The sequence below is a fragment of the Gallinula chloropus genome, assembly GCF_964237585.1.
Source record: "Gallinula chloropus genome assembly, chromosome: 2".
NCBI classification, from domain to species: domain Eukaryota; kingdom Metazoa; phylum Chordata; class Aves; order Gruiformes; family Rallidae; genus Gallinula; species Gallinula chloropus.
Genome location: NC_140086.1, coordinates 154,713,853 through 154,739,923, shown reverse-complemented (window position 1 = coordinate 154,739,923; position 26,071 = coordinate 154,713,853). Strand labels below are relative to the sequence as shown.

Sequence of the window (26,071 nt, the reverse complement as noted above, 5' to 3'; positions counted from 1 at the left end):
GTTATCAGTGTCTGTGTATTTGACTTGAGTAACACATTTTCAAGTATGCTCTCTTAGGTGTAATTATTGTATGTAAAGTACAGCTGGTACTTAAACCACATACACTAGAATAAATATTAAATAGTTCCATGCTGGACAAACACTTTAGTGACCAGAAGGTCCTCCTTTGGAATGGACTGATATGCAAGAGAGTGTAGGGGGTAAAACTTGTTTACATGGAAAAAATCATATATATGATCTGCTTTACTGTGAAGTTCACTGGGGGTTTCATTACACTGCCTGACATCTCTGCAGATAAGTGAGATGTTGCTTAAGATAACACAGCATGAGAGAATCCACAGTCTCCATAAGGCTAACTTCAATAACATAATAAACCAAACCTTTTTGTTCATGTTTGTTTCGTGTACCTGCTGCTTTTTGCCTGTGCAACAGACACAAGTATCTGTGTGCCTTTTCCTTTTAAAGATGTCTTTAATGAAATGTTAACATGCCACCTAAAGGACATCAAAGTGCCTGCAAATTTTATATTAGTTATGGGATGTTTCTGTCGTTCTAGTGACTGTTCTTTAAATGATGTTTTTCATCTTTTCAGCACGAAGCTAATTTTTTTTCCCCCTCCACATTTTCTTAACAGAACTTTCTGCAGAAGCCAAAGCAGCATTACTTGAATTTGAAGAGAGGGAAAGACAGCTCAAACAGGGACGTTATGGCTCAAGGAGAGGGGGCCGAAGAGGAGGCTCAGTTATGTGCCACGGAATGGGAGAACAAAGGCGAGACAATAACGATAGGGGAAGAATGAAGGATCACAGGTCTGCACTGCTGCCAAACCAGCCATCGACAATGGTACCTGTAATCCTTAGTATTCTTTGAACATACTTTGAGGAAATTACAGCAAAATGCATTCTAAACTGTGAATCTCTACAAAGGTGGAATATATTCCAACATAGGCTTTTTGATCTTGCAGGGCATTGCGCAAAGCCCATCTTGCTTAACAATGTGGTGATTGTGAAAGTATGTGCATAGTCCTGTTACCGACCTCAACCTGAGGAATCTTTAGGCCTCTGAATGAAAAACAAATTTCAATTCACGCAATGCAGTCAGGCTTACCTACTGGTTTGCATAGGGAGGAAAAAGTCCCTCTGAGAAGTCCTCTGCATGCAACATGGAAGCATGTTGAGTCCTGCATCATTAATAGTAATTCAGTGTATTTTCTTAATTTGATTTTTTAAAAAAACTAATGGTTTGTTGTTACTTAAAAAAAAATCTATTTGTGTACCTGCCATGCTACTATGGAGACAATTAAAACACTAGAAAGGTAATCGCCACTAAACTAGTAATCTGAGATTTCAGGTGAAATTTAGCTTTGTTGCCTTTTTTTTTCTCTTCTGTTATTGTATCACAAATTACTTTTTTTTTTTTTTTAAAAAAAAAGGCAAAACAACAAACCAGCAAGTGTGTGATCAAGACTAAGCCCACATTTATTTTTCTTAACTCATGAAGTGTTCTGGAAGCTGAGACTGTAGAACAAAGCCTGTGTATGTCTTTGCAGGACAAGGTCATCTGTATTAAACAAAGGGGCTTTTTACCAACAGCAGTGACTCTAGGTGCTGAGCACTAGCAGGAGTCGGTGGATATCTCAGCGGTTGAGAGCCAGCCCTGCAGTAGAATATTTCGTGCTTTTAAAACAGTGAAGGTGGAATAATATATATTTTTCCCTGTATTGCTGCAGTCTTTGCTAGTTATTTTGATCTTAAATGTTGTAAATATATTGTGGTCATTACAATATTCTGTGCACATGTAGCTGCTTTGCTTTATGTATATGGCTGCTGAAAAATATGACATGTCACGTCCTTGTTACTAAAGGTTGCCTGTTAGGGACTGCTCTTGTACTACTGTTTGGAAGTTACTGGGCTAGGACTGATGTCTAGTATCAGTGAATTCCAGAAGCAGGCGAATGTCTGAAGAGAAATGTGGGTTTTGTTTTTTGGGTTTTTTTTTTGTTGTTTTTTTTTTTAATTAAAACTGGTTTTAGCCAAATGACTTCTAAAGTGTTGAGCAGCAGGACGCTTTCTTCTATGTTACAATAGGTATGAAGTAGTTTTTTCTTCAAGCAGTATGAATAGATGGGCTGCTCTGATTATCTTAGGAGTGTAGCTTAATATTTTGATTTCTGTTGCTAGTCAGGTATGGGTTGTTTTCAGAGAAGCTCTTTATATGTGAGACAAAACATAGTGGGTTTGTTTTGATACTGGGATTCAGATGTCTAGTGATCATTGCACACATATGCAGATGATGGTTTCCAGTGACATATGCAGAGCCCTACACATGAAACTAGACAGTTTCACTGTTAAAAATAAGTGAATGAATGTCTGCATTCCCTCTGTGCTGCTTTGCCATCCTTTCCTTCACGTGACTGTCTTGGATTGTTCCTTTGCTTTCCTGTGCTGATGGTCCTTAACAGTTCTAGTTGATGATATGGAAAAGCAGATTTTATGTTCAATTTTATGAGTTTTTTGGCTTAAATTGTTCTCCAAATGTGTCTTAGTTTTGTGCTTTTTTATGTTTATTTTAATTTTAAAGCCTATTGACTTTATTTTTTTGTCTGACTTTAGACTCATTCACAGAGGTTAATTCCAACACACCAGCAACCTGTTAGGAGTCTGTTCCAGCAGCAACACCAACAGCAGCAGCAACAGCAGCAACAACAACAACAGCAGCAGCAACAGCAGCAACAACAGCAGCAGCAGCAACAGTTACAATCTCTGCTTCCTTTACAGCATCAGCATCATTCTTCTCCTCCTCCAGGGCTACATATGCCCCCTCAGATAGAAACGCCTAGAATAATGATGACTCCACCTCCAGTGACACCTCAACAACCGAAGAACATACACATAAATCCGCATTTCAAGGGGACAGTAGTGACGCCTGTACAAGGTGAGCTTTCTGAACACCTTCCCAGTCATGCGAGCGTGACTCATCTTACTCTTTGCCAGGGATGCCACAGTTTGTTTATCGCTTCATGGAGATATGCTTCAGGCTGATATTTTCTTCCTTAAACTCGAAACAAATGTTTTGCCTAAAGTAAGACATAATGTTGTTGGACTGTGGCCAGCTGAAATAGCAAAGCTGTTTCAGCTGCTTTGTCATCTTTGTAACTCTACTGTAAAGCTTGCAAAAAGCAGTAAAATGGAAACTGAAAAGAGAATGTGTTTTTTAAAAGTAGCAAATATCAGTTTTCAAAATTAGGTAAGTACTGCAGTTTATTGTAATTTCCCACATCATTCCAGCCTCAGCCAGCCATTCAGAGAATGACCACCCAGCTATTTCAGAGAGTATACTGAGGCAGTCCTTACCCTGTAATTATTCTCTGAAAGGTACCAGCTGCTCCCCTTACTTGACAAGATACATACCTTCAGTTCTCCTTTCAGTGCCACTTTATGATTGTTTGATCACAGCCTGCAAGTACACTTTTTCTGTAACTTAACAAAAGCATTCTTTAGGCTGCACTTTTAAGGGTGGCTCTCAGTTAGCGTTACTGCTCATTTGGAAAGTGTTAAATCCCTAAGAGGATTAAAAAAAATACAGCTCTGATTTGTGATTCTGTTGGAACTAGACAAATTAAAGAAATATGTATATATTTATATGTATTCACTGTTAGGCTTTCTGTATTTTCTCCCTTCAAATCAGCAGAAATCCAAGCCAGTGCTATCTTTGCTTCATTTATTTGACTACTGAAAGGTAGGAATTTGGCAGGGATCGGATATTGCCAGCTGATAGAGACCTGTTAAGTTTCTCACAGATGGCTTTGTAGTAACTGCTGTATAAAGACTATTTTGCTTTTTCCTGTCTAATAAAATCAGTGCTTCCTACCAAATTATGCATCAGGACAAATTATCTGGAAGCAATCCAAAAGGTCCTTTATTCTTGGATGTATGCCTTCTGGGCATTTTCCTAACATTTCTGAAGCAACTGTTATTGTTGTGAAAAGCAAAAATTGGTTTTAGTCTATTCTGGATGCCTCTCTCCTCATAAGACAGTCAACACATCTTCTACATCTAGGTGAACAAGTTTCCTCCTAGTGCCAGCAGTGCTTACTGAGGACTTTTGCCTAATGTTGGAAGTATACCAGTGTAACTTCTTTTTTTCTGAGGATTTGGGTTTTTTTCCTTGCATTATCAAGTGGCTTCAGGCTTGTCTTAGCCTTACTGCCAGATCTGTGGCACTGTGGGTGTTCTAGTCTGTAAGACCTTTATTGCAGTGAGGAAGATCTTTGCTGCGTGTATTGGTGGCAACTAGCTCATATGAAATACCTTTGTGCTGTCCATTTTACTGAAGGAATGCTCAGCAAAGCTAATGATAGTTTCTAGCAATAGGTGTGTGATGTACTATTAAATGCAGTCTTTTACATCACTGTAGAATTTCAGTCGTCTTGTTTAGATAATGTGTATGGGAAGCTGACTCTTCTGTGGCTGAGAGTAGTGACCATCTCTGTCTTAGTCTTCATCAGTGCAGTTATGTTATATGAAAATACACATTTGCACACCTAAGGAAAATGTGTAGGAACTCAGTCTTCTTCAGGGAAGATGAACGTAATTCTAAAATATTTAATGGCATTTACATATTAAGATGAATTTTTAAACAGTTGCTGCAGGCAAACAGTAGACAGAAGTTCCAGAGGAGGGAGAGCTCTTCTGAACTTCGTCTTAAAATGTGTCTTCGGTTTAATCTGTCTGCTTGAGGCCTCAGTAAGGAGAGCCTTGTAGTTGACTTCATGTTCTTGATGTCCTGCCCCTTTTTGGCTGAGTGTGTTTCCAGATGCATGAGATTTTTTGCATGTTTGAGAATACAGTCAGATAAGTGCAAAGTTTATTGGGATTCTGTTGTTGAAAATGTGATGCCTGGAAGCTAAAAATGCCATGTCTGGGAGTGCATGATATGCACACTTAGGTTCTGGTAATTGTAATGGTGTGCTGTCATGTTTTAGTGTAGACTGGCGTTTTTTCCCCTCTCTAATTTTATGGCAGGATTAAGCTCACATACTTCTAATTGTCAGCACCAGGGACACTTTTTCTAACTGCAAATCACTGAAATATAGTTTCTCAACATATTTTTTGTTTAGCTAGTCGAAATGCGTCGAGTATATCTATATTTTCTAGAATAGACTCAAATCTGTGTTTTAAAATTTACATGTGAATGAAATGACATGTATAAGAGCTCTAGTGGCCAGCTACCTGGAAATAAGTTGAAGCACTCTGGAAAAATCCTGTCATTGGCTTATTCCTTTGGTATCTGAAAGACAGTTCTATTACAGTGGCCACCATCTCCCTGCCCAGCATTGAATCTTGGTTCCAAAAAATAGCTCAATTCCCTTCTGTGATTCTGTGAGAAGTGGAAGGACCTCAAAGCCCATCTAGTTCTGCTCTCCTGCCATGGGCAGGGGCACTCTGCTAGCCCAAGGTGCCCCAAGGCCCATCCAGCCTGGCCTTGAACACTGCCAGGGAGGGGTCAGTCCTTTGTGAGCCTCTGTGCAAACCTGCTGCAGGGGCTGTTCCGTTCAGCTGTGTCTTTTGTGGCATTTGAACCCAATGTCTTTTAATTTCATTTTCATAGTTTTCTCTCTTCTTTATGTCCTATTCTGTAAATTAATTTTGAGTTGCAAGTAGGAATTATTGGCCGAATGCATGTCCAACTTGAGTGTAATCAGTTTACAAATATTGGAGGACTGTACATAGTTTATACCACAAATAACTATTTCAGGGATACTGTGGTGCTGCCAAAAGTGAAGTGGTGAGTAGTTTATGGCCACTTGGTAGATTAGTATGCTATTTACTTTTCAAAAACTGTTCGGTGTCTTGGGAAAAATTGTGTTATAATATTCCTAAATAATAAATATGGGAATTGCTTCTCCATCTTTTCAGGTATAGCATTGGAATTACAGCCAAAAGCAATTTAACCTTCTTAAAATAGTGTATAATAACTTACTGTGTATTATGTTTGAAACATACTTTCATACCCATGGATGACTGGACATCAGGAAAATGAATGCTTACTTGAGACTTCTTTGCTGCTTCAGCAAGTGCCCAAAGATTGAAAGGGCACAGAGTTTGAACTACTATCTTTGAGTATTAAATGGGTTTGCTTAATATATATATATCTCTCTATACATTACTGCCAGAGGCAGGATACTGAAATAGAAGCGAGTGCCCTGTTCAGTTGACATTTCTCTCCATTTCCCACCTTACGCGATTTTTCTCAGTGCCTCTCTGACCCGTGATACCTGAGCTATTTTAGTCCTCAGTCTGTCAGGAGCACCCTGTCAATTTTTTCCAGGTGGCTGTGGCTGTTCGATATCGACAGATGTTCATTAGAAGCCAAGAGGAGAATTATTCAACGAATTTTCTTGTGTAACCTGATATAAAATTTGCACGCTGTTCTTCGGTGCTGAAAGACTGGTGCAATTAGTTTACCCCATCAGTCCCTGAGCTACTAAACCACAAGTACTTAACAAAAGTGGATAGAAGCCAGGCGTGGATGTGAACTAAAAATAACCACTAATGCATTAGTTCTTGTGCCTCGGTTACCAAGGAAAAAGAGATTTTTGAAGCATCTCAGCAAATGCCCGTGTTGGGAAATGCATCTGAGTTCTCCCGTAAGCTAGCTGCATTTCTTGACATCTTTCCTGCTCTGAAGTGTAATACAGTGGTTGTTTACAGAGTTGATGTTTAACCCTGTGTGGGAAGTGTTTTCCTGTCACTTTCAGAAGTGCTAAAACCAGACAGAAGCAAAGCAACCTTATCCCAAGTTTTTAGTAAATGAGCAAGCATGTTCAGTGCTGTTTGAAGTGCTTTATTTAATTTTTTTAAAGGCTTTCCTTTAATACTGAAACATTTGTATTTTGAACCATTTAGACAACTCAGGAAATAAAGTGCACTGGAAAATGGAAAATGTGTATTGGTGGTTCAAATACAAATTTGGTCCCCAGGTGATCCAGCTGTAGGAGATTTGGGCATTTTGCCATAATATTAAATGAATATTTTTGGAATATATTTTTTTGAAATGCAGGTGTATGGATGATTTGCCCCTGGTAATCCTCCTGAAATCCTAATTTTGGAGGTTATTTTTCAGGAAGAGTGTCTCCTAATTCTTCTTGGTACCCTTGATGAAATGGCAGTCATCCACCTGAGATCAGCAGTGTTGCAGTTACGCAGTGATCACAGTTGCACAGTCAGATTAAGTAGTTTTTGCTTACTGTTAATTGCCACTACCTGCCTCATGTTTCCCTCCAAAGAGCAGTGATTTATACTGCCCATGCTTCTTGAGGGAAGTTGGTGGCAAGACTGGGAGATGTCTAGGGAATCTTGAGGGATGTGAAGTTGAGAAGGCAAATTAATCATGTATCCTTCTATTTGAAACGTGAAATTATTGTTAGAGTCTGTCAGCTTTGTCTAAGAGAGATCGTTGGCTGAATAAGTATTCTAGTTTTCCTTCCTGCAACAAGGATCAATTTGATTCTAGAAAATGTGGAATTAAATTATGTAAATTAACTAGGGGAATCCTAATTGCCCTGTTGCATGTTGCAAGGGAGGGAATGGTTGCTTAAAGTGAATTGTAGGAACTGTGACATGCGAGGGTAAGTGTAGCAGATATTTAATCATTGCTTCTTACTGCAACTGCTTTTGGAAATAACAGCAACAACTGTTAGTTAAAACAAATGGTGTTAAAAGGTGCTTCTTGTTTCAGTGCCCTTGCTGCCAGTTCCAGCCCAGCCAAGACCTGCTGTAGGACCCCAGAGGTTTCCCGTGAGTAGCAGCTGTTTCTTCTTCTCTGATATGGATAAGCATACATTTGCAAGGAAATATTAATATAGCAAATAAAAGCTGTTCTAGTGAAATATAATTTTAAGGATTTGTAAATATTGACAATACACTCTGCAGTTGAAAATGTTTGTTAAAAGCTTAAGGTCAATGGATTTTTGAGAGTAGAATTAATTCTGTTTAACTGTAAAATTGTTGAACCAGTCTCTCCAGTGGGAGAGGCGTGAATGCATCTTGTCTTAAGGAATATGGGCTTCATTTTATTACTTGACTCTTTCTGTATAAATAAAATCCTTATTTTATTTGATATGATAAAAGGCTATTGGAAATAATCCCTAAGCTTAAAAAGCAGTAACACACATATATATTGTAAAAATCAGCAATCATTTTTATCACTTTGGGCATTTAAATGCCCTTGTGTTTTCTGTATAAAGAATTGGAATGGCATCTGTGACCTTGCTTTCTCTGATGTTTCTAACTTGTGAAACAAACAAGGCACTTAGCTGCTTCACTAGGCTAATTTCTCTTTATTTTAATTCTGTGAACAGAGAGATTGTGTGCTTCGAGACCTTTTCTCATCGTTTCAGTTTTGTTGTCCTAAATTTTTAGTTCACATTGTTTGCAATGTATCAAAATAAGTAAAAGGAAAAACAGTTCATGCAATATTTTCAAATAAAGACCCCTGTATGATCTTTTGCACACAATAATTATCTGCTGTTAATATATGCACAGTATTGAAGGAGAGAAGTAGATGTGTGAGTATCTGTGTGTTACCACACAGTAGATTTGTGTAGAGATCAGATGTATTTGAAAGAAGTGGATTTCAGGAATCTGCTGTGACTTCTGCCATGTGTATACCTGGTTGGTTTTGACATATATTTTTTGTATGGAATATACAGCCAAGGAATTGTGATGTTGGTATTTTGTGCAGTAGCTGAGTTGTTAAATTGCTGTTTCTTCTGTGAAGTATAGAAAGGTTAAGCAATAAAACCATAGTTTCATTAAGTAAATTCATGTTCTATAATTTTATCAACACTAATGAGATTTTTCTATTAAAAATACAGCATTTTTCAGGGAAAATAGCTTTCTTCAGCAGCCTTTACTATTTTGTGGAGGCTTTATTAACCTTTTAAAAGTAATTCTAAAATTTTTAAAGAAAACAAGTCTCTCGCACTTGTTTCCCTTTGACAGTAAGTTGCTTTGCCAATAAGCACAATTTGGGGTGGAAAGGAAATTGGAGGACAAGGAGCATCTGTAAAGGCATTGTAATTGACATCTTTGAAGTGTGTTTACACCAGTGTAGAAAAATTAGAAATTAATTTTTTTTAAATTGACTGTGAAATTAGATTTTAATTCTGTTCACTTTTGGTTTTGCAAGTTGAGAAGTACTGCAAACCCTGCTACTCTTGTATGCAGCAGTTTTTAAAAAGAAATAAAATAGATTGAATGTTTCTGGTAGGACCCTTGCTGCTTTTGCCTGAAGGAAAACACTTGACTGGATGTTGTCTTTTTATGTGAGCAACGCACTACCAAAAAGTCAGAGCAATTCTTTTCCCATCAAGAGGAGAATGGCTAGTTGAACTAAGAGGATCCAGTACTGTGATTTGCTTGCCCTGAGTGTGTGGGCTTTTTTTCCTACTTCAGCTAGTAACGTGCTGTACGACCCTGAGAAAGTTACTTCATCTTTCCATGACTTGCTGAGTTATAAAACGTGTATAATAGGGACTTCCCTTATGAAGTACTTTATAAATTTTGCATAGGTTATCAGTCATATTAGGATTAGGAATTAAGTGTCACTGTGTACATATCTCCTGTTTGTTTTATTAAATGTAGTATGTTAGCTCTTGAGCTGAAGACAAATTTACTTTGACTTGAATGTTTTATCTTGCAGAGCTACCTTTTTGCTCTGTTACATGTCAAATGCTTTTGGGCCATTAAAATTCACTTGTTTATGTATAAATGTTGACTTATAGCAATACAGCAATGGCTAGACAACTTTGACAAGCCATTTGAAAAGGATCAAAGAAATATTTGAGACTAGAGTCTGTTTATTCTTTTCCTTGCTGTAGAAAGAATCTCTGGATATGTAATAACTTGAAGTTTCTCAGGTTTAGAGTTGCCTAATCAAAGGATAATACTAAAGTGTTTTTTCTAATAGTTTTATTTCTGAAAACCTGTGGGGTTAGAATTAAGTATTTTATAGCCTCTTTTCCCCTTTAACTTTGAACTGGATGGTATATTTTGATTGTGGCAGAGGTGGAAACATTAAAAGTACTGAAATTATTGCAAGGAGAGACCTAAAAGGGGCCAGTGCCCTAAATGAAGGGCAGATTGTGTTCTTACCTTCTCTAGAAGGGAAACCTCTCGACACAGAGAGCCTGTGTGTGCTCTGAACACAGGAATAGCTTCAATCAGAGCTAATCAATTGCAAGCCATAAATCCATTGGAAACCAGGTGTTATTAATTTAGGGCTAATGAAGGGACTTGTAACCATGTAATGGTTAATTCCTACAACCTTCTGCAGAAGGATGTAATTGAGGAGTTGAACAAAGTTGTAATGAGTGTGTTAGCATATTGGTGTGAGTTTGAAGTTAGGAGAAATAACATGGTACTAAGTCTGGGTTGATCAAGGTTGAACCTGGAGTTGGGACTGATTAAATGAATTTATCCTAGAACCTGAATTTTATTATTTCAGGGTAGGGCCCAATGTTCAATTATTTCTTACCTAAAGCTTACCTGAAATGTTTAGAGAGGAAGTATTAGTGGAATAACATGATGGAATGAATCTATGTTCCCTACTTAGAGTTTTTTTTAACATTTACAGTAATCTTGAATCAAGTGGGGATGTTTTAGGTCTCTTAGCCTGTAAGGTCTCTTAGCCTGTAAGGGTTTGAGGGCCATATTCAGCTGATGAGGACTGAATAAGCCAGTGGATCCTGAGGCATGTTACAGCTGAGAAACATGGTGTGAACTCATGGCAAGTGGGAGTTAAGGGACAGAGTTCTGTGGAGGTTTCTGTGCTTATATAAATTGAGCAGTACTCTTTGGGTGGCTGTAGGTGATGATAATCCTATCTTAAGCATAGCCAGTCCTAGTATTTTCCCAGATATTTGAATTAATCTGGACCTGTGCAAGTGCCAACTGCATGCTTTCTTTAAACTGTTCAAAGAACAGCTTAGATAACCTCTTTGGCAGAGTCCTTCTGGAGATCGAGCTTTATCATCTGCCTTTGCTTTAAAATGGGTGGGAGGCCTTTTCTGAGCACCTGTGTCAGCATGACAGTTGGTATTTCACAGGTGTCTGCTTTGGGGACTGATCTGGTTAAAGGAAGGTGACAGAAAACTATTCCTAGACTAGTTGTATGGATTGCCTGAATTTCTCACATGTTTTCTGGCCAAATTATTAATTCTTGAGGATGCCCCAGTGCAGATACGGAGCCTGTGACTTTTCTCGTTACACAAAAGAGGGACCATTGTGGTTTCTTCCCTCTGGTGTTTGTCTTGGCTAATTTCTCTTTCAACCATTGTCTTCAAAGAACGATGGGGTGAAACAAGGGAAGAAGAAAATGAATATATAATTGAAGAGGTGTTTGTAGACATTGTGTGTTGTTACTGACTGACTACTTAATAGGGATCTAGGAGCTAAGTTGATGGTCCAGATCTTTTAATCACTTACTTGAGTTCACCAACATATTCTGTGTCTGAAATATTTCAGTGTTTGCCTGAAGAAAAATGTATAAAGACCTCTTGCTTCAAACATGTACTTCAGTGTTAAGTTAAATAATACTCCGGTGTGCAACTTCTTAAGGAGGTGTGGAAAAGGAAAGAGAGTTGTTATGCCTACTTCAAAATGGAGCTTTGCAGAGGAAAAGTGTTGTCACTGTCAGCATTCTTCAGCCAGAAATTGCGAGAGGTGCCTAGCTTCAAAATTTGGGACTGGAGTGGAGCATTTGGAGAGAGGAGGAAGTCAGGGATGCCTCACACTGCTCAAGGCAGAAGTGGAGTCATTCGGATCTGAGGCCATTCCCCCTCTGCCTCTGCCCTGGATCCTTCTGTGAAGCCTCTGCAGAGAGCAGAGTCTGTTAAGGCAGCTTTATACCTTATGCCAGGAGAATTTTCAGGAAATAGGTATAAATTCCGATTCAGCCACTGTCCTTAATGTGACACTGTGGGTGTGGTGCAAGCTGGGCTGGTGGCCATCCCACAGATGTGTTTGATTAACTTCGGTCAACTTGCGTTTCAGAGCTGAAGTTAGGAATGGGCTGAAGTGGCTCGAAGCACCAGAGGAGCTGGCACTGTCTGCCTGACTGATTTATGCCAGGAATGCTTGGATTTTTTTTTTTTTAAAGCAAAAACCGTTTTCTCTTTTGGTAAGACACCTTAGTGCACTGGGTGTATAAGATAAAGTATGTTTTACTCAGCATAAAAATAATACTTTAATAGGGCAACTTGTCCTCAGGCCCCTGTGAATATTCTACATAACATGTCTTTTTGGTTCCCCGGGGTTTTGACATGAATCGATTTGGGAACATGCCTTACAATTCCTTTCAAAAGCATCTTTATTCCAAAGAACACTTTACTTTTATTTTTACTCCTTAAACTGCAAGAATCTTTGTAAACTTTCTTTATATTCTCATTCCACATTTCTCCATTTCATCACCAGGACATCATACGTTGTCTTAAATAGATGCTGTGAAGGGCAGCTAAGTTGTTATTAATTTTTTTCACCTTTTAAAACTCTAGTTCAAATTCTGACCTTTGGAGTGCTGTGTGCATGTTTCTGATCACTTCTTCTTACTTTATTCTGTGAGATTTTTAAACAGGTGCCCAGTCATTGCTGAAAGCAGAGGTTGCTGTCCTTCATTGCCACTTGCTTGATAAATTTATTTATTTACATTATTTAAGCAGTATATTCATGCTGTACAAATTAATTTTAAAAGGTAAATGAGAATGCAGTTTACTACTTTTGTTTTTTCTTGAAAGCAGGCTGCCTTGGATCAGCTACAACACCATTTTAGCAAACTTGGGTTGATTTAGTGGAGATGAGTGTACCTGGGGCTGTGGGTTGCCTTCATGTAAAGACCTCTTACAGCGTGTAGAAATTTTCTGTGCTTTTGAAAACAAAACTTGTTACAGTGTTTGCTGTTTGTGGGAAATGCAAATAGGGAGTTAAACTTTTTTCCATCATTTCAAATTCAGTGGTGAGTTACTACCTGTGAAGAAGGGTTTAGTAACTGTTCTAAGGTCATGGCTCATAATCCGCTAGTACTCATAGAACGGACAATTTAGTCTTAAATCTCAAGAACAGACAATTGTTTTAAACTGATATTTAGTAAGTAATGATATTTAGTAACTAGTACATGTTTGCAACAATATGTAGTAGGACATAAACTGTTAATGGAAATAAAAAGCCACTGGTGCAAATGATTCTACTGCCTCACAATTATTCTGCTTTAGCTATGGATTTACTATAATGAGTAACAGTAAATGAAATTTTCACTCTATTACTGTGTAGCAGTGGCAGATCACAGGTAGTGTAGAAAGCATTTTGTTTTCCTTTAATAGGATACATGGTATCAGGTGGTGTTGATTGACATTTCTTGGATACTGCTTTATACAGCATTTCATGCAAATCATGTTTGAATGAGACTGCTGCATCAAATTACATTTCTTTCAGATTATGGCCCTTGCAGATCTGAGGCAGAGCTTGTTCAGCAGCTAGCAAAAAGCTTTCGTTTTTAACAGTGTTTTCACAACTTGACTGCAAAGCCCTATAATTACAGCACTTAAGATAGTGAAGGAATGATGGGCACTTTCTCGGATCAGATCTATAAGTAGTAGCAAGCAGATGCAGCATGAGATCCCTCCAGCTGTCAAATATTGTCAGGCTGGCATAGAGGGAATGCAGTTTAAAATGCAGGTGACATAATACCCAACATCCTCCATTTGCTAGTGGGCTTCTGATTAATCACGATTACCATACATTATCATACCATCAAATTTAATCATATCAGTGAATTCCCATCTGCAGGAGGAGCAGCAGCAGCTAAACATGATGGTAACAGCTATTAAATAAGGGAGAAATAGATGGTTTCTAAATGCAGTAACCCTTTAACGTGTCATGCCAGCTCCAGTGTGCACATGCTCTGTAGATAGGAAAATTAAGCAGAAAACTTGTGCATTTATATTTTATAGTTATTTACCTTTCTGTTAAGCAATTGCTTTTTAGTGTTGCCAGTAAGACCGGAGTTGTAGAATTTGTAATCATTGTTTTTTCCTCTCATAATGATGCCAAATTGTCTTCAGTCTCAGCTTTAGTACAAGATAAATAAAGGATCACAGCATAGTTGAGATTGGTAGGGGTCTCTGGAGGTCATCTTGTGCCCTCCCTCCCTGGTTCAAGCTGGGACACCTAGAGCCAGTTGCCCAGGATGTGTGTCCAGACGGCTTTTGAGTGTCTTCAAGGATGCAGTTTCTGCAGCCTCTGTGGACAACCTGTGCCAGTCCTCACTCACCCTCATAGTAAAAAAGTTTTGATTTAGATATATTTGTAATAAATGTGGGCATATACGTTGGTTTTTATATATTTGTATGAATGAGGATTATTTTTTTTAAGCGTTGTAAACAGAGGACTATGTTTTACTGGGACAAAGAGGAAGTAGTATTGTGTCTGTAGCTATGTAGCCATTAATTAGGCATTGCTAAAGAGATGCTTTGCAGAAGTGGAGACTCATAAAGCAATCTAATTAAAATATACAATTGGCCTCCTACTACAATGCAGTAAGAGTAATCTAGTGCTTGAATATTGAATGGAGAAGTAAAATATATTTATCACAATAGTATAGAGTCCCAGGTGATGGTGTAGTTCTCTTAAGCTGTTTTCACTGAGCTGAGAAAATGTCCTGTTAAAAGGTAACTCAGTAAATTTGTGTCATCACAATGCAGAGGAAAATCTATAAACTGTTTTTATTAACCTTCTGCATCTTCAGTTCTTCCGAATTCTGTAGAATATGAAAGGATAAAAATGCTTCATTGTAGAACAGCAAGAAATATAACTGTTTGCAGTGAAATGAGGTAATTTAGAGGCTGTAGGATACTCAAAAAGGGAAAAACGTTCAGGCCTTCACACACAGCATGAGAGTAGTGCCTGCAGGCACAGTGGGAGCTTGGGGTATGTAAGGTTCTTGCATCAGTGTGTTTGCAAGGTCAGAGATATGTAAAACATCTCAAAAATGAGATTTCCTTACAGAATTAAAAACCAGGGATCAAATAATTAACTACTAAATAGTCAGGTGTTTCCTAATACAGATAAAAGTTGCAGTTTAGGAGCAGTTTAATATTAGCCTTCTATAAAGCTGGTGGCTTCTTGACTTTTTGTAGCAAAAAGTCATTTGAGCCGTTGTTTTTGTTGAAGGGAGAAGTACCATCCATAAAGTCACATGTATTTATCTTTGATGTTCTCGGTTTCTAAATTAACCATAACTGCACCTTCAAGCTTGGAGTGTAATGTAGAAATTCTGACTTTTGATATTCAATGGCCCAGTTTAGTTCTGACCTCAGAGTTATTTCTAATTGTCAGTGACTTGCAGGTCACCAGATGCTGTAGGAGTTTTTGTGTGGAGCAGTCTCTGGTCAAAGTCCAGGGATAAGGTATGGGTTTTGTTACATGTTTTATCTTAGCAGTGCTGAAAGCAGAGGATATCCAAAACTTCTCCGTCCCTAATTCTTTTACACATCCCTAGAACGTAGCTTTCAGCACAAAAAAAAAGTAAAGAGAAAAAAGCAGAAGTATTTTAGTGTCTTTTAAAATGATTATGAAATTCTCGACTTCTAGGGAGAGTCCGCCGTTCTACATGGTGCTAATGTCCCTTATACTCTTTCTCCAATCTCTATTTGTATTGAACTTAATCTTAAAAAGTTAGAGGGCACCAAACAAAAACACTGCACCCCTGAGAAGGATTACAAACTAAAGTGAAACTGAATCTTCCAGATGAATTAGTTGAAAACATCTGTTTAAGGAAAACACTTAGCTTTGGGTTTACTCTTCCTTCAGGCAGCCCAGGCTGCTACAGCTCATCTGTCACACTATTCCATATCACAGCCTGCCTCTGCTTGCTGGGCACACTCTGTCTTCATCCATACCAAACAGATGGACAGGAGCATGGCTTTGCTGCACATCAGCACTGTTAAACATTTAAAGCTGGACTTGGGATTTAGATAATAATACCTTCCCTGTGGCCATGTTTCACCTAGGAGTATTTTCTGAGAGCTGCTCTTAGATGGGACTGCTTGTCCTGCAGATTTTCCAACACCCAACCCTTGATGGTATAGGCAGATGGAGGTTCAAGAAACGCATCTGTGAAGCAGTCCTCCTGGCTAGAACTGGTTGGCTGTGGGCTGTTCTGATTTGTTTCTTCTCTTACAAAAACATGCTGAAGATGGGAGTATTTACAAGAAGAACGTGCCCCTGCTTAATGTATTACCCTGATTGATGTATGTGGGGGATGTCCTGAACCTTGCTGAAAAGGGGTAACTTTACTATACAGTGAATCATCTAATTTTTAGCTGTAGTCCCCTGAACTGTTTGGGACTGTGTTAGTATACTGGGAGTATCCTTCTTTTTCTTTGCCTGTGTCCCTCCTTTAGCTATTTGATCATGGGTTGACTTAAATAACAAGGGATTTTGTTATTCTTTCTATCCTTGTAATGGTTTTTCATGATGGTTGAATTCTGTTTTGGGACCTTAAACTGTGAAATCAGGCATTGGTGATTTCTCCTGGACTTGTTCCTTAACCCCATCCCAACACACTTCCTTATTTCTTGGAGATGTGTAGTATCAGAGAGAAACCTGTCCACCTTGGGTGGTGCACTTCAACATTGAAAAAATCACTTTTGCCTTAGTTGAGGAAAATAACAACCCATTCTCTCTTGGACTTGATCTGTCACACTAGGATCTGTGCAGTCCATGTACTTCAACCAACACTTGCCATCTCCTTGCATTCTCCCCTCAGAAAATATATTCCAGAAGCTTTGAAAAGATAAGAACCATGCAATAGGTACCTTGTTTTATGATCACTCTGAACTTTAATTTTTGTCCTTGAACAAAATGTACTTAAAGCATGAATTTTTATATAAGGTCATCTCAATACTAAATCTTTTAGGAAAATCATGGTGCTTGCTAGGTTTCAGTTCACCTTAATGGAATTACATGATTGTCATGTCACATCACAGGGACACCACTGAGCTATTTAGGGAAATATCAAAGTAAGTTTTATTATAATACTTGAGTGAATCATTCCCTTTCTGTATGCTGTGCACAGTAAATGAGAATATTATGAAACTTGAATGTGAAGTGCCATGGTTTGGGGGATATATACATTTCTACTTGGAGATTTTTGAGCCATATATAAGATACATGAAGCAGAGATTCCTACACAAGAGGATGAAAAGTCAATTCTTTGCACTGGAAAGGTAGGCATTTTAGGAAAGCTTTTCAAAAAGTCTAGTAGCTGATGAAATAAGAGGATTAACATCTTGTGACAGATGGCTATAGTTTTAATTGTCGTAGGTTATAGTGGTCATTATTCTTTGCATTTAAACCATATAAGAAGAATTAACTGAGTGGCCCTGCTTAACTGTCAATGGGGTTCTACTGTCTCTTTGCATTTTAAGTGAGATTAATAAATGAAAACATGTTGTAGAGGCAGGGTGTATTTTATTGAAAGATTCATGAAGTTTCAACGACATTGTTAAGGTATTTAATTAGTCTCATGAAAAAAAAAGTAGAGTGACCCTTTTAGAGAAGCCGGTAAGTCATATAATAGCTGTTAGATCCTCTTTATTCCTTGCTTTATAAGATTAACTTTGTGCTAAGCAATTTATGCTAAGTTTTCCCTTTTATTGGTAACCAAAGTTATCTGTGCTTCATGAATAGATTATTGGAGATAACATCATGTAATTAACCAGAGATGCAGAAAAGTAAAAGTACAATTTGTGTAAGAATTGTATGAGAGAGAATGTTAATTTCTTAACTAGGAAGGATATTTAAAGGGATAAAAGGAAGGCAAAATAGTGCAGTTCTTTGAAAGGATTAAAGTAACCTTATCTCGTGTTCTTTCAGAAGGTGGGATTGCCAGAGTGTGTGAAAGTCATGTTCAATGAGCTATTCACAACTCTAATGAATTGTAGACACAAGTTTGCATTGCTCTCCCCCCAACCCCCCCAAAATAAAGATTGATAAGGTGTTATTATGCCTTAGCTATATTGAATAATGGCAGTTGGTAAAAGGGGAAATTGTACAACCTGCAGGCATGAGGAATTGTATGAAATGCCATTCTGAGATGCTGTAAATTTATAGTGCAAGGAGGGGAGAAAGAGTAGGATATTCTTTTTTTTGGTAGACTTCAGAAATTTAAGACAATAAAAAGCCTGTCAGGACCTCCTTTGAAGTGGACTCTTCGGAAACCCACACAGAACCCTTTCAAATGTAATTTCATTCTGGACTCTATTTCTTGTATTAAAAAAAAAAAGCTATATAAGGATTTTCAAAGTGAAAATTCCCTGAGGATATATTAAATTCTACAGTTCCACATGTAACTTAAAAGCAGGAAAAAGTACAGACCAAAACTGACCAACTTTCTTTGGTAGTTAAAGAAAAATGTTATGTCCAGTACCTTGCTTTGATTAGGTGCTGATGTGTTTTGGTTTTCAGGGTAGAAAGAATGGCCAGAGCTCTGTCATCTTGTAGCCCACAAAGCCCAAAGCCTCGCAGTTAGCTTTAAATGTAGCTTCAAAACTCTATTTTAGGAGTATTTCTTTGCAGTTTGTTGCACGACTTCTAAGTAATCAATCTGATAATGATACTAAATCATCAGTAATGATACTATATAATCCAATAACAGTGAGAAGGGAGGAAAACACCTCTAGAAAGCTGCTGTATGTGCTCTGCTGGGTATTTCTCATATGGATATTTGGGAACTCAGTCTTTGTAAACCAGCCTTGTGAGATCTCTCTGGAAAGGCACATAAATGTTTTATATGTTCCCCTGGTGTCAGAGTTGGCCACGGTGTTGGACTGAAATGTAGAACCTCGCAGCCTTGGCTGATGGCATGAATTTAGAATTCTCCCTTTTGTTAGTTGAAACCTGTTAACTTCAAAATAGGTATTTTCAAGACTGATTTTTTTTTTTTAAATAGGGATGTTTCCTAGAGGGTTTAATAATGGTGAACCCAGAGTTAAAATTATTTGTCTCAGGGATTTTTGGTTGATGTATGTCCTGAATAGTTGGTTGTAACTTGAAACTGTCTGGATAGCAAAACCATGAAAAATGGGAGTAACCACTGGGCATATAAAGATTTATAGTGCATCTATGTTACAATATGCTTATTTTATCAAAACAGGACTGTTAGGAAAACTGCCGGTTTGCACCTGCTCTTCATTAATTTTTCCAGTTAAATCATTTTGCTTGGTCTTTTCTTCAAAATACCAGTGGGTGCTTGGGGGTTATTAGCACCAAATACTTGCTGAATGTAGAGTTTAACACTAATGGTCAAGTAATCCACTCCTAGTATTATAGTTTACTGTTAAGCAAAACAACCATCCAAAACACCAGCCCCAAAAACCTCAAGTAATGGAGAACTGTTACATTAATTTGTATCATTTTTAACACAATTAGAATTCTGCTTAAGTAAAAGTTGAAGTTGTGGTATTAGTGTATTCCTGTGAAATTTGAAAAGTCACAAAAATATAATGGTATTTCAGAATAATACACAAGCACCTTGTAACTTAGAAAAATATCCACCATGGTTTACATATTTTATTATTGAAGAAAAGTGAATTTGTGACTGTAATTAGCAGCTATGGCCAAACCTTAGAGTTTTAGTCTCACATGTAGTAGATGACATTAATCCATCCACAACCAAATTCCTGGTGGAATTGCCCCGAAAGCTTTTTCAGAAGAAAAAAATAACAGCAGTGTAAATTTTGAAAATACAAGTTAGCCCCCACCTGTGTTACTGTAACTTTGGTTGACAATTGTATTTCTTTTTTTAGAGATAGTGGAAGTAAAGCTAGTTTAGGAAAAAAGTGAAGGTCAGTCTTTCATGGAAATTAGAAGGAAAAGAATCAGTCTAATTTATTATATATATTTTTAGAAGCAAATATTGGTTTTCCAGTTTTTGGCAAATAACAAATGTCTTTGCAATTAATTTTGCATGATTGGCCTTTGGTTATCAGCCAAGAAATGTGATCAGTCATATTTTAGTAGTTCTTCAGAATGTCACATACATAAAGTTAAAATCTGTTCAATGGTCAAATAAGTAGGTATTTCTTAGTGATACTCACTTATCTTCATGGCTTGCAGCTTTACTGTGATGTGGTTTGTATCAGCTGTGCTTGTGCAGTTTAGCCATATTTTAAACATTTTGGTTTCAAAAATCCCAACCCTTCTGTTCCTTCGTGTGTGGAGTAAGTGTCTTTTCAGCACTAATGAATCCTTAGATTCATGGACAACTCGTGTTCCTTGTGTGATGTAAAAAGGATCTTTTATTTACTTTAAATGCAAGCAGGAGGGTTGGCATTAGGATTGGAAAATATTTCTTATCTATAAACCTTGAGGTTGTCAAGTTTTTAACTGGAATCTTACTTAAAAAGTGTGTGGGGGGGAAAAACCCCAAACACAAATTTTAACCCAGAGGAGTGGGGAAAAGAAGGGAAGAGGTCTAAACTTTAAATTCTTCCTTCTTGCTCTGATTGTCTTGGAGTGTTTTGGAGTTATTTTCACCCAAACTTGGGGGAGATACTTGTATGACATACACAGCTCATAAAACTAGAGAAAAAAAAAAAACACAACACATTTTCTCATTGTATCTTGGTGGGCATTTGTTGGGATTTTGGGGTATCATCTTTTGCATAAGAGATGGATACCTGTCTTCAAATCCAGTAAAAATATTTGGAGGACAGTAAACGTCTGCTTCTTAAACTAAGCCAGTTGGTTGGTACCAAAAGGAGCTTGAAATCAGTATTGCTTGTATTTTTAAGAGTAAAATATCTTGCTGGTTATTTGTTTCTGTAAGTATTTATATAGGTTTTTACATAAGACTATAGTTTATAACCTTGTATTACTCAGTTCTAAAGCTTTTTTTGTAAGGGTTTAAAGTTTCCTTATGAAGGGGAATACAAAGCTGCTGTCAGGATGTATTAGTACCACCAGACTACTGTGGCCTGGACCAAGATGTGCTGGTTGCCTGCCTCATTTTTAAATCATTCTGGTTGAAATTTTGCAAATTCCTTTCATTCCGAGATTAGAGCAGTGGAAAAATACTGTTATGCCCAAGTGAGTTATTTAGAAATGTTTTTATTATTGCTCCATTTTTCAAGGAAGAAAATTGACTGCACAATACGTTAGAAGTGTGTGAAATTCAATATTTTCCATGTGTTTGCAGTTCAGGGTTGCTTTGGGATGAAGTAGGTTTGGGCTTAATAACAGGGGTATGGCTTGGCAGGAGAGGGAGAGCTGGTACAAAGAAGTGTTAATTTTAAATACAAGTAGATGGACTTTTTCAACTTGTTCTTTCATTTGTTTCTCCTTCCCTGGCAGGAAAAAGATGGGGAATTGTATGTACTAAGTGTATGGACAAGAAGGGCAGGGTCTGGGGGTGTAAATGGGGGCTCCTGATCAGCTGACACAAGACAAGACCACTATCTTTCTGTCAAGGAGCTGGGAGGCTGGATCCATGCTGGGATTAGGAGCTACTGAGTGGATTGAAATACATGGTGGAGATGAGAGAATGTGTCTGAAGAGCAAACAGGGACAGAACAGCAAGATTAATTGGGCAAAGAATTAATACTGGGGACAGGTGCTTGAGACTAGGGTACAAATTTTGGGGTATAGGAGAGAAACATACTTATTTTGTGGCCTAAGCCTGTATTTTGTAGCCTATCCTTAAAGCCAAAGTTTGGAAGTGAGGGGAGAAACTGATGGATCTGTTGACTAGACCAGTGCAGAATATGTTGAGTTTGAGTTTGTTTTTCTGCTGGCTGTGTTTAGTACTGAGATACCTGTAAACACGTATCCTGTCTGGAGAAAAATTCTGGGAGAATTTCAGAGCTTCCATGTCAAGCTCTGTGGAATTAGGGAAAAGCAGGGTGTCTGTTGAGATTTCTTTTTCTCCCCAGCTGCAGTATGCTCAGGTGATTATATGCTGTAAATAAGATGTAAGATAAAAACCATCTTGTGTGAACAGTGCCCTGATAAACTAGTTTTTCCCCTGCCTCCGTTGCAGTGACCTTCTGAGTTATCTAGTGATAAACTAAACACCCAACAGTGAAATACCAGTTGTTTTGCTAGGTGCCTCCCTTGAGGCCTCTCTGTGTTCCCCAGGGTGACCTATGACTGTACGAGCGATGTTTTGAGAAATGCCCTTTTATCTCCAAGGCTCCCACGATGAGGGAGCGCATTTAACCTTAGTTTGAAAGTACCTCTGGCAGCTCCTGCGTGCGGTGATGGTAGAGGTGCATTTTGGGAGCGAAGGGTCAGGATCCTCGAGGTCTGTGCTCAGTTGCTCTTCTGGCAGGCAGCCAGCACTGTCCTGTTCAACACAAGGGAAGGGCAATGCAGCTTAACAGCCTCATTCAGCTAAACCAGAACAGATTTTGATGGGACAAATAAATGTCACTTTCTCCATCAGATATTGCTCCCTCTTCTTCCAGCTGCTGCTGTCTGCAGATGGCCTGTGAAATTTAGAGGTGTTTGTATCTTCTGAGGTGGTGAGACTGTTTTATGTTGGTAACTGTTCACTTGGAGAAGTGTAGCAGCTCCTCCTCCAAAAGAGTATGTGTGTTATGAGGGCTGTCATGCTTGAGCGCAATAGATGTCTTTCCACTGAATGAAATGCCCCCAGGCTGACTAGGAGCACTGGCAATGGGATGCAGCCCCTTTCATCTCTGGGAATGGTGAAGTGTTTACAGTTGATGGCTGTATAATGGCATGAAATAAGTAGTAACAGTCAAACTTCCATATGAGAGGTCCTAGTAACTCGTATATCCCCACAGGAAAACCCCAGATTTAATAATGGCTGTGATCCTCAGTGCCTCTCATGGACTTGTTTGGGCCTTGCTAGTCCCAGTTGTAGCCTGCTAGTAGAAGGCTGTGAAGCAGCTTACTCTCATGCTACTTCAGTTGCAAGTAGACTTCCGTTTCCAGGGCAAATAGCTGTTTTTTCTGTGTGAGAAGTTCTTTTGCAGAAATGCAAATAGCTGTGCCATACAGGCAAGGTGGGGTGAGACTGTGTGTACTGCTGGTGAGGGCAGCTCAGTGAGTGGTGTGGTCCTTCACTGGTGACTGACCATGTTTCAGTCTGTGGTCTGAAAGCTGTTTAGAAAAGCCTCTTTTGAGCAGTGGCAGATTTTAAGCTTTAAGGTGAGTGCCAGGTGTAGGCAGAACAAATGCCATCACTAATTTCAGAATTTGTATGAGGAGGAAAACAAGGATGTTCTTAGATTATTTTTATTACTGATTTGACTTCCTCATAATAAAGAAATGCTTGTGAGTATAATGATTTCTGTGAGGCAGAGCTGCTTCAAGTTACCAGGGGTTGTTAACGTATTTTGTTAACTTTTGATAGAAAGGAAAAAATGATAATAGGGCAAATTACTTCATTAATGTGGCTTCTGCAAAGATCTGCTTTTGGATTAACATCATGCTTTCTGAAGTATGTAAAGGCTCACTTCACATTTCAAAAAAAAACCCAACTTAGTGGAGGAAAGATAATGTTGCCCTCCTCTTCAGATGCAAAGTTGTAAATGTGACTGTTAGTCCTGTGTTACTTCTTTTGAAAGATGATTTCTTTAATTTTCTGGATGCCATAAACTCTATTTCCCCCCACCCTCCCAACCCAGCTGCCTTTTATAAGTAAAGCTGCTTCACTTCTGTAGCTTACCTTGTACTAAATTGATGGTGAAGAATAGTACAGTTTAAGAAGATAAATGTCAGGAATGTCTCCTAAAGTAGACATTCAGATTTTTTTGGATTAATGGGAAAGAAGGTCAATAATTGCATGGATTTCAATAAGCTTGAGAAGAAATGGCATTCCTGCGGTGCTAGTGATTATTAAAACATTGTGAATTCATTTCAATATACTGTACTGAGGTTTAATAGATCTTCCATTGTGAAAGAACGACTCTGTAAGGGCTGCCAGTCTGTACAGGTGATAGGAAATAATTCATAAAGCAATTGTATTTTTAAAAGAAAAAAGTTAACAGCAGGCAATAACTGAATTCCTGTGTGGTAGTATTAATCTTAGTTCTGCCTTATTAAATAGGGCCCTCCAGACTTCCAGCAGCATACACCTGGACCAGTTCCTACTAACTTCTCCCAAGCCCCAAGGCTGCCAATCCAGGACCAGTGGAGAGGGCCACCACCACCGCCACCACCACTCCCTCCTCCGCCTCCTCAGGACAGAGATCCTTTCTTTATAGCAGGTAAGTATTTTCATCTCCATTAACAGAAAATGCTCTTTTTGTTAAGTGGCTGTGCAGTCCCAAGTGTGTATCATGACATGTTTGGAAAAGCCTGAAAGGCCACAAGAGCCTGTTTGAGGTAGCCAGGTCAACATAGGTCAAAAATTCCAGTGGTCTGGTATTTTTGTCCCTCTGTAACTACCATCAACCTGTTTATTTTGATAAGTACAAAATAAAATCAGTATCTTAACGTGTTTGTTGCAATGAAAGTTGTAAATTTGTTGCATTTTAGATAACTGGCACTCTCCATCCACTTGGGTTTCAACTATTAAGTCTTTAAACCACCTGGGCTATGTGTGTACTGTAATAAATCTGTTAATGTTGGCTGAAATGATACAGCATAGCAAACAAAATAGGTAGCGAGTGTGTTTGTGTACGCAGATATATATATTTACCACACATATGTTATTCTCTATGTATATTGTACCTGTTGTAGACATTTTACACGCATGATACGCAAAACATTGCTTAATATATGGTCAGCAAACTGTGTCAATGTTTTATGAATTCTTGTGTGGTTTAAACTCTAATCCCTGGAATCCTTCATTGATTTTATTAGACTGGAACTTGTAGAAGGTATTCCTAGTTCCGGTGAATTACCAGTTGTGCTGATCTTTCAAGCATCAATTCCTTTTATGCAGAGATAGTGGAAGTAATAGAAATGTAACCTCGAGGGTTGCTTTTAAAGTATCTCATACAAATTTTGGGTTACTTTTCTGAACCAAAACAGAATTTTGTGTTTTGAAAGTGTGTTTGTGTCCCAAGGAAGCTGTCATTTAACTGCTTACCCCATTCACACAGATCCAAGGTTTCCAAGCCACCACTTGTTTGAGCAGCGGAGCCCCCCACCACCGCCACCTCCCCAACTTCTTAATAGTGCACATCCTGTCCCTACCCAAAGTCCAATGCCGTTCAGCCAGCCTGGGCCAGCCTTTAATCAGCAGGGACAGCAACCCGTGTTTCCCAGAGAGCGGCCGGTACGGCCCAACATGCAGCCTCAAGGTCCTGTGGGGATTCTCCACTTCAACCAGCCGGGTTCTGCAAATCCCCGGCCGTTCATCCCTCCGAGACAGCAGTTCCTGCAGGCCCCCGGACAGCCCTTCCTCACCGCGCACACACAGCCCAACATGCAGGTACGGATGGGGCTGCACTGGGAAGGGGCCCACAAGAGATGCGTGCGGTGGCCGGTGCTGCCACGTAGGCTGGTAGGACTGATGTCACCAAAGTGGAGTTACTTGAGTCTAGAGGTGTGAGGTAGATTGCTGCGCCTGAGGAAGTGGTTACAGCGAGCCTGCAGCCTGGCCCTGGCTTCTGAACGTGCTTTAGCTCCGAGGGGGCCGGGAGAGCAGCCCAGGCAGCGGCGGGGCGGGAGCGCCCTCTGCCGCTCAGCTGCGCCCGGCAGGGAGCCGGGGCCGCCTGCGCACCGGGGGGTGCTGCACCGCCGCTTCGGTGGGGAAAGGTTTCCGGGGTTTGTTGTGGGAGCTTTTCCTCCTGTCTGTGCTTTGAACATGGGGAAATCACTTGAAGTCTGGTGATGTTGGGAGTGGGGGGAATCTCCCCCCCCCCCCAAGAAGCTAACGGTTTAAGTCATTAGAAAAAGGGGCAGAGGGCAGGAACCCTTGCATTTATCTCTTTCCACGTAAACTATTGTTGTAGTTTTTAAGTGTAAAATTTCCTTGCATGGCTTCTCTTAGTCTTTTTTTCTTACTCAGTGTATCCTTGGTTTAGTTAGCCTGGTTC

At 39.0% G+C, this 26,071-nt stretch overlaps 1 protein-coding gene across 1 annotated transcript in view; it reads left to right on the top strand.

The window, feature by feature from the left end:
- The window catches only part of RBM33 (RNA binding motif protein 33), a gene marked incomplete at both ends in the record, with an annotated part of 96,529 nt that overhangs the window by 34,063 nt on the left and 36,395 nt on the right, over positions 1 to 26,071 (top strand). The window contains 5 exons of the mRNA XM_084279730.1: positions 635 to 843; positions 2,613 to 2,934; positions 7,741 to 7,799; positions 24,133 to 24,292; positions 25,133 to 25,464. Coding sequence (XP_084135856.1) covers positions 635 to 843; positions 2,613 to 2,934; positions 7,741 to 7,799; positions 24,133 to 24,292; positions 25,133 to 25,464 — 1,082 coding nt within the window. The remainder of the gene's footprint in view (positions 1 to 634; positions 844 to 2,612; positions 2,935 to 7,740; positions 7,800 to 24,132; positions 24,293 to 25,132; positions 25,465 to 26,071) is intronic.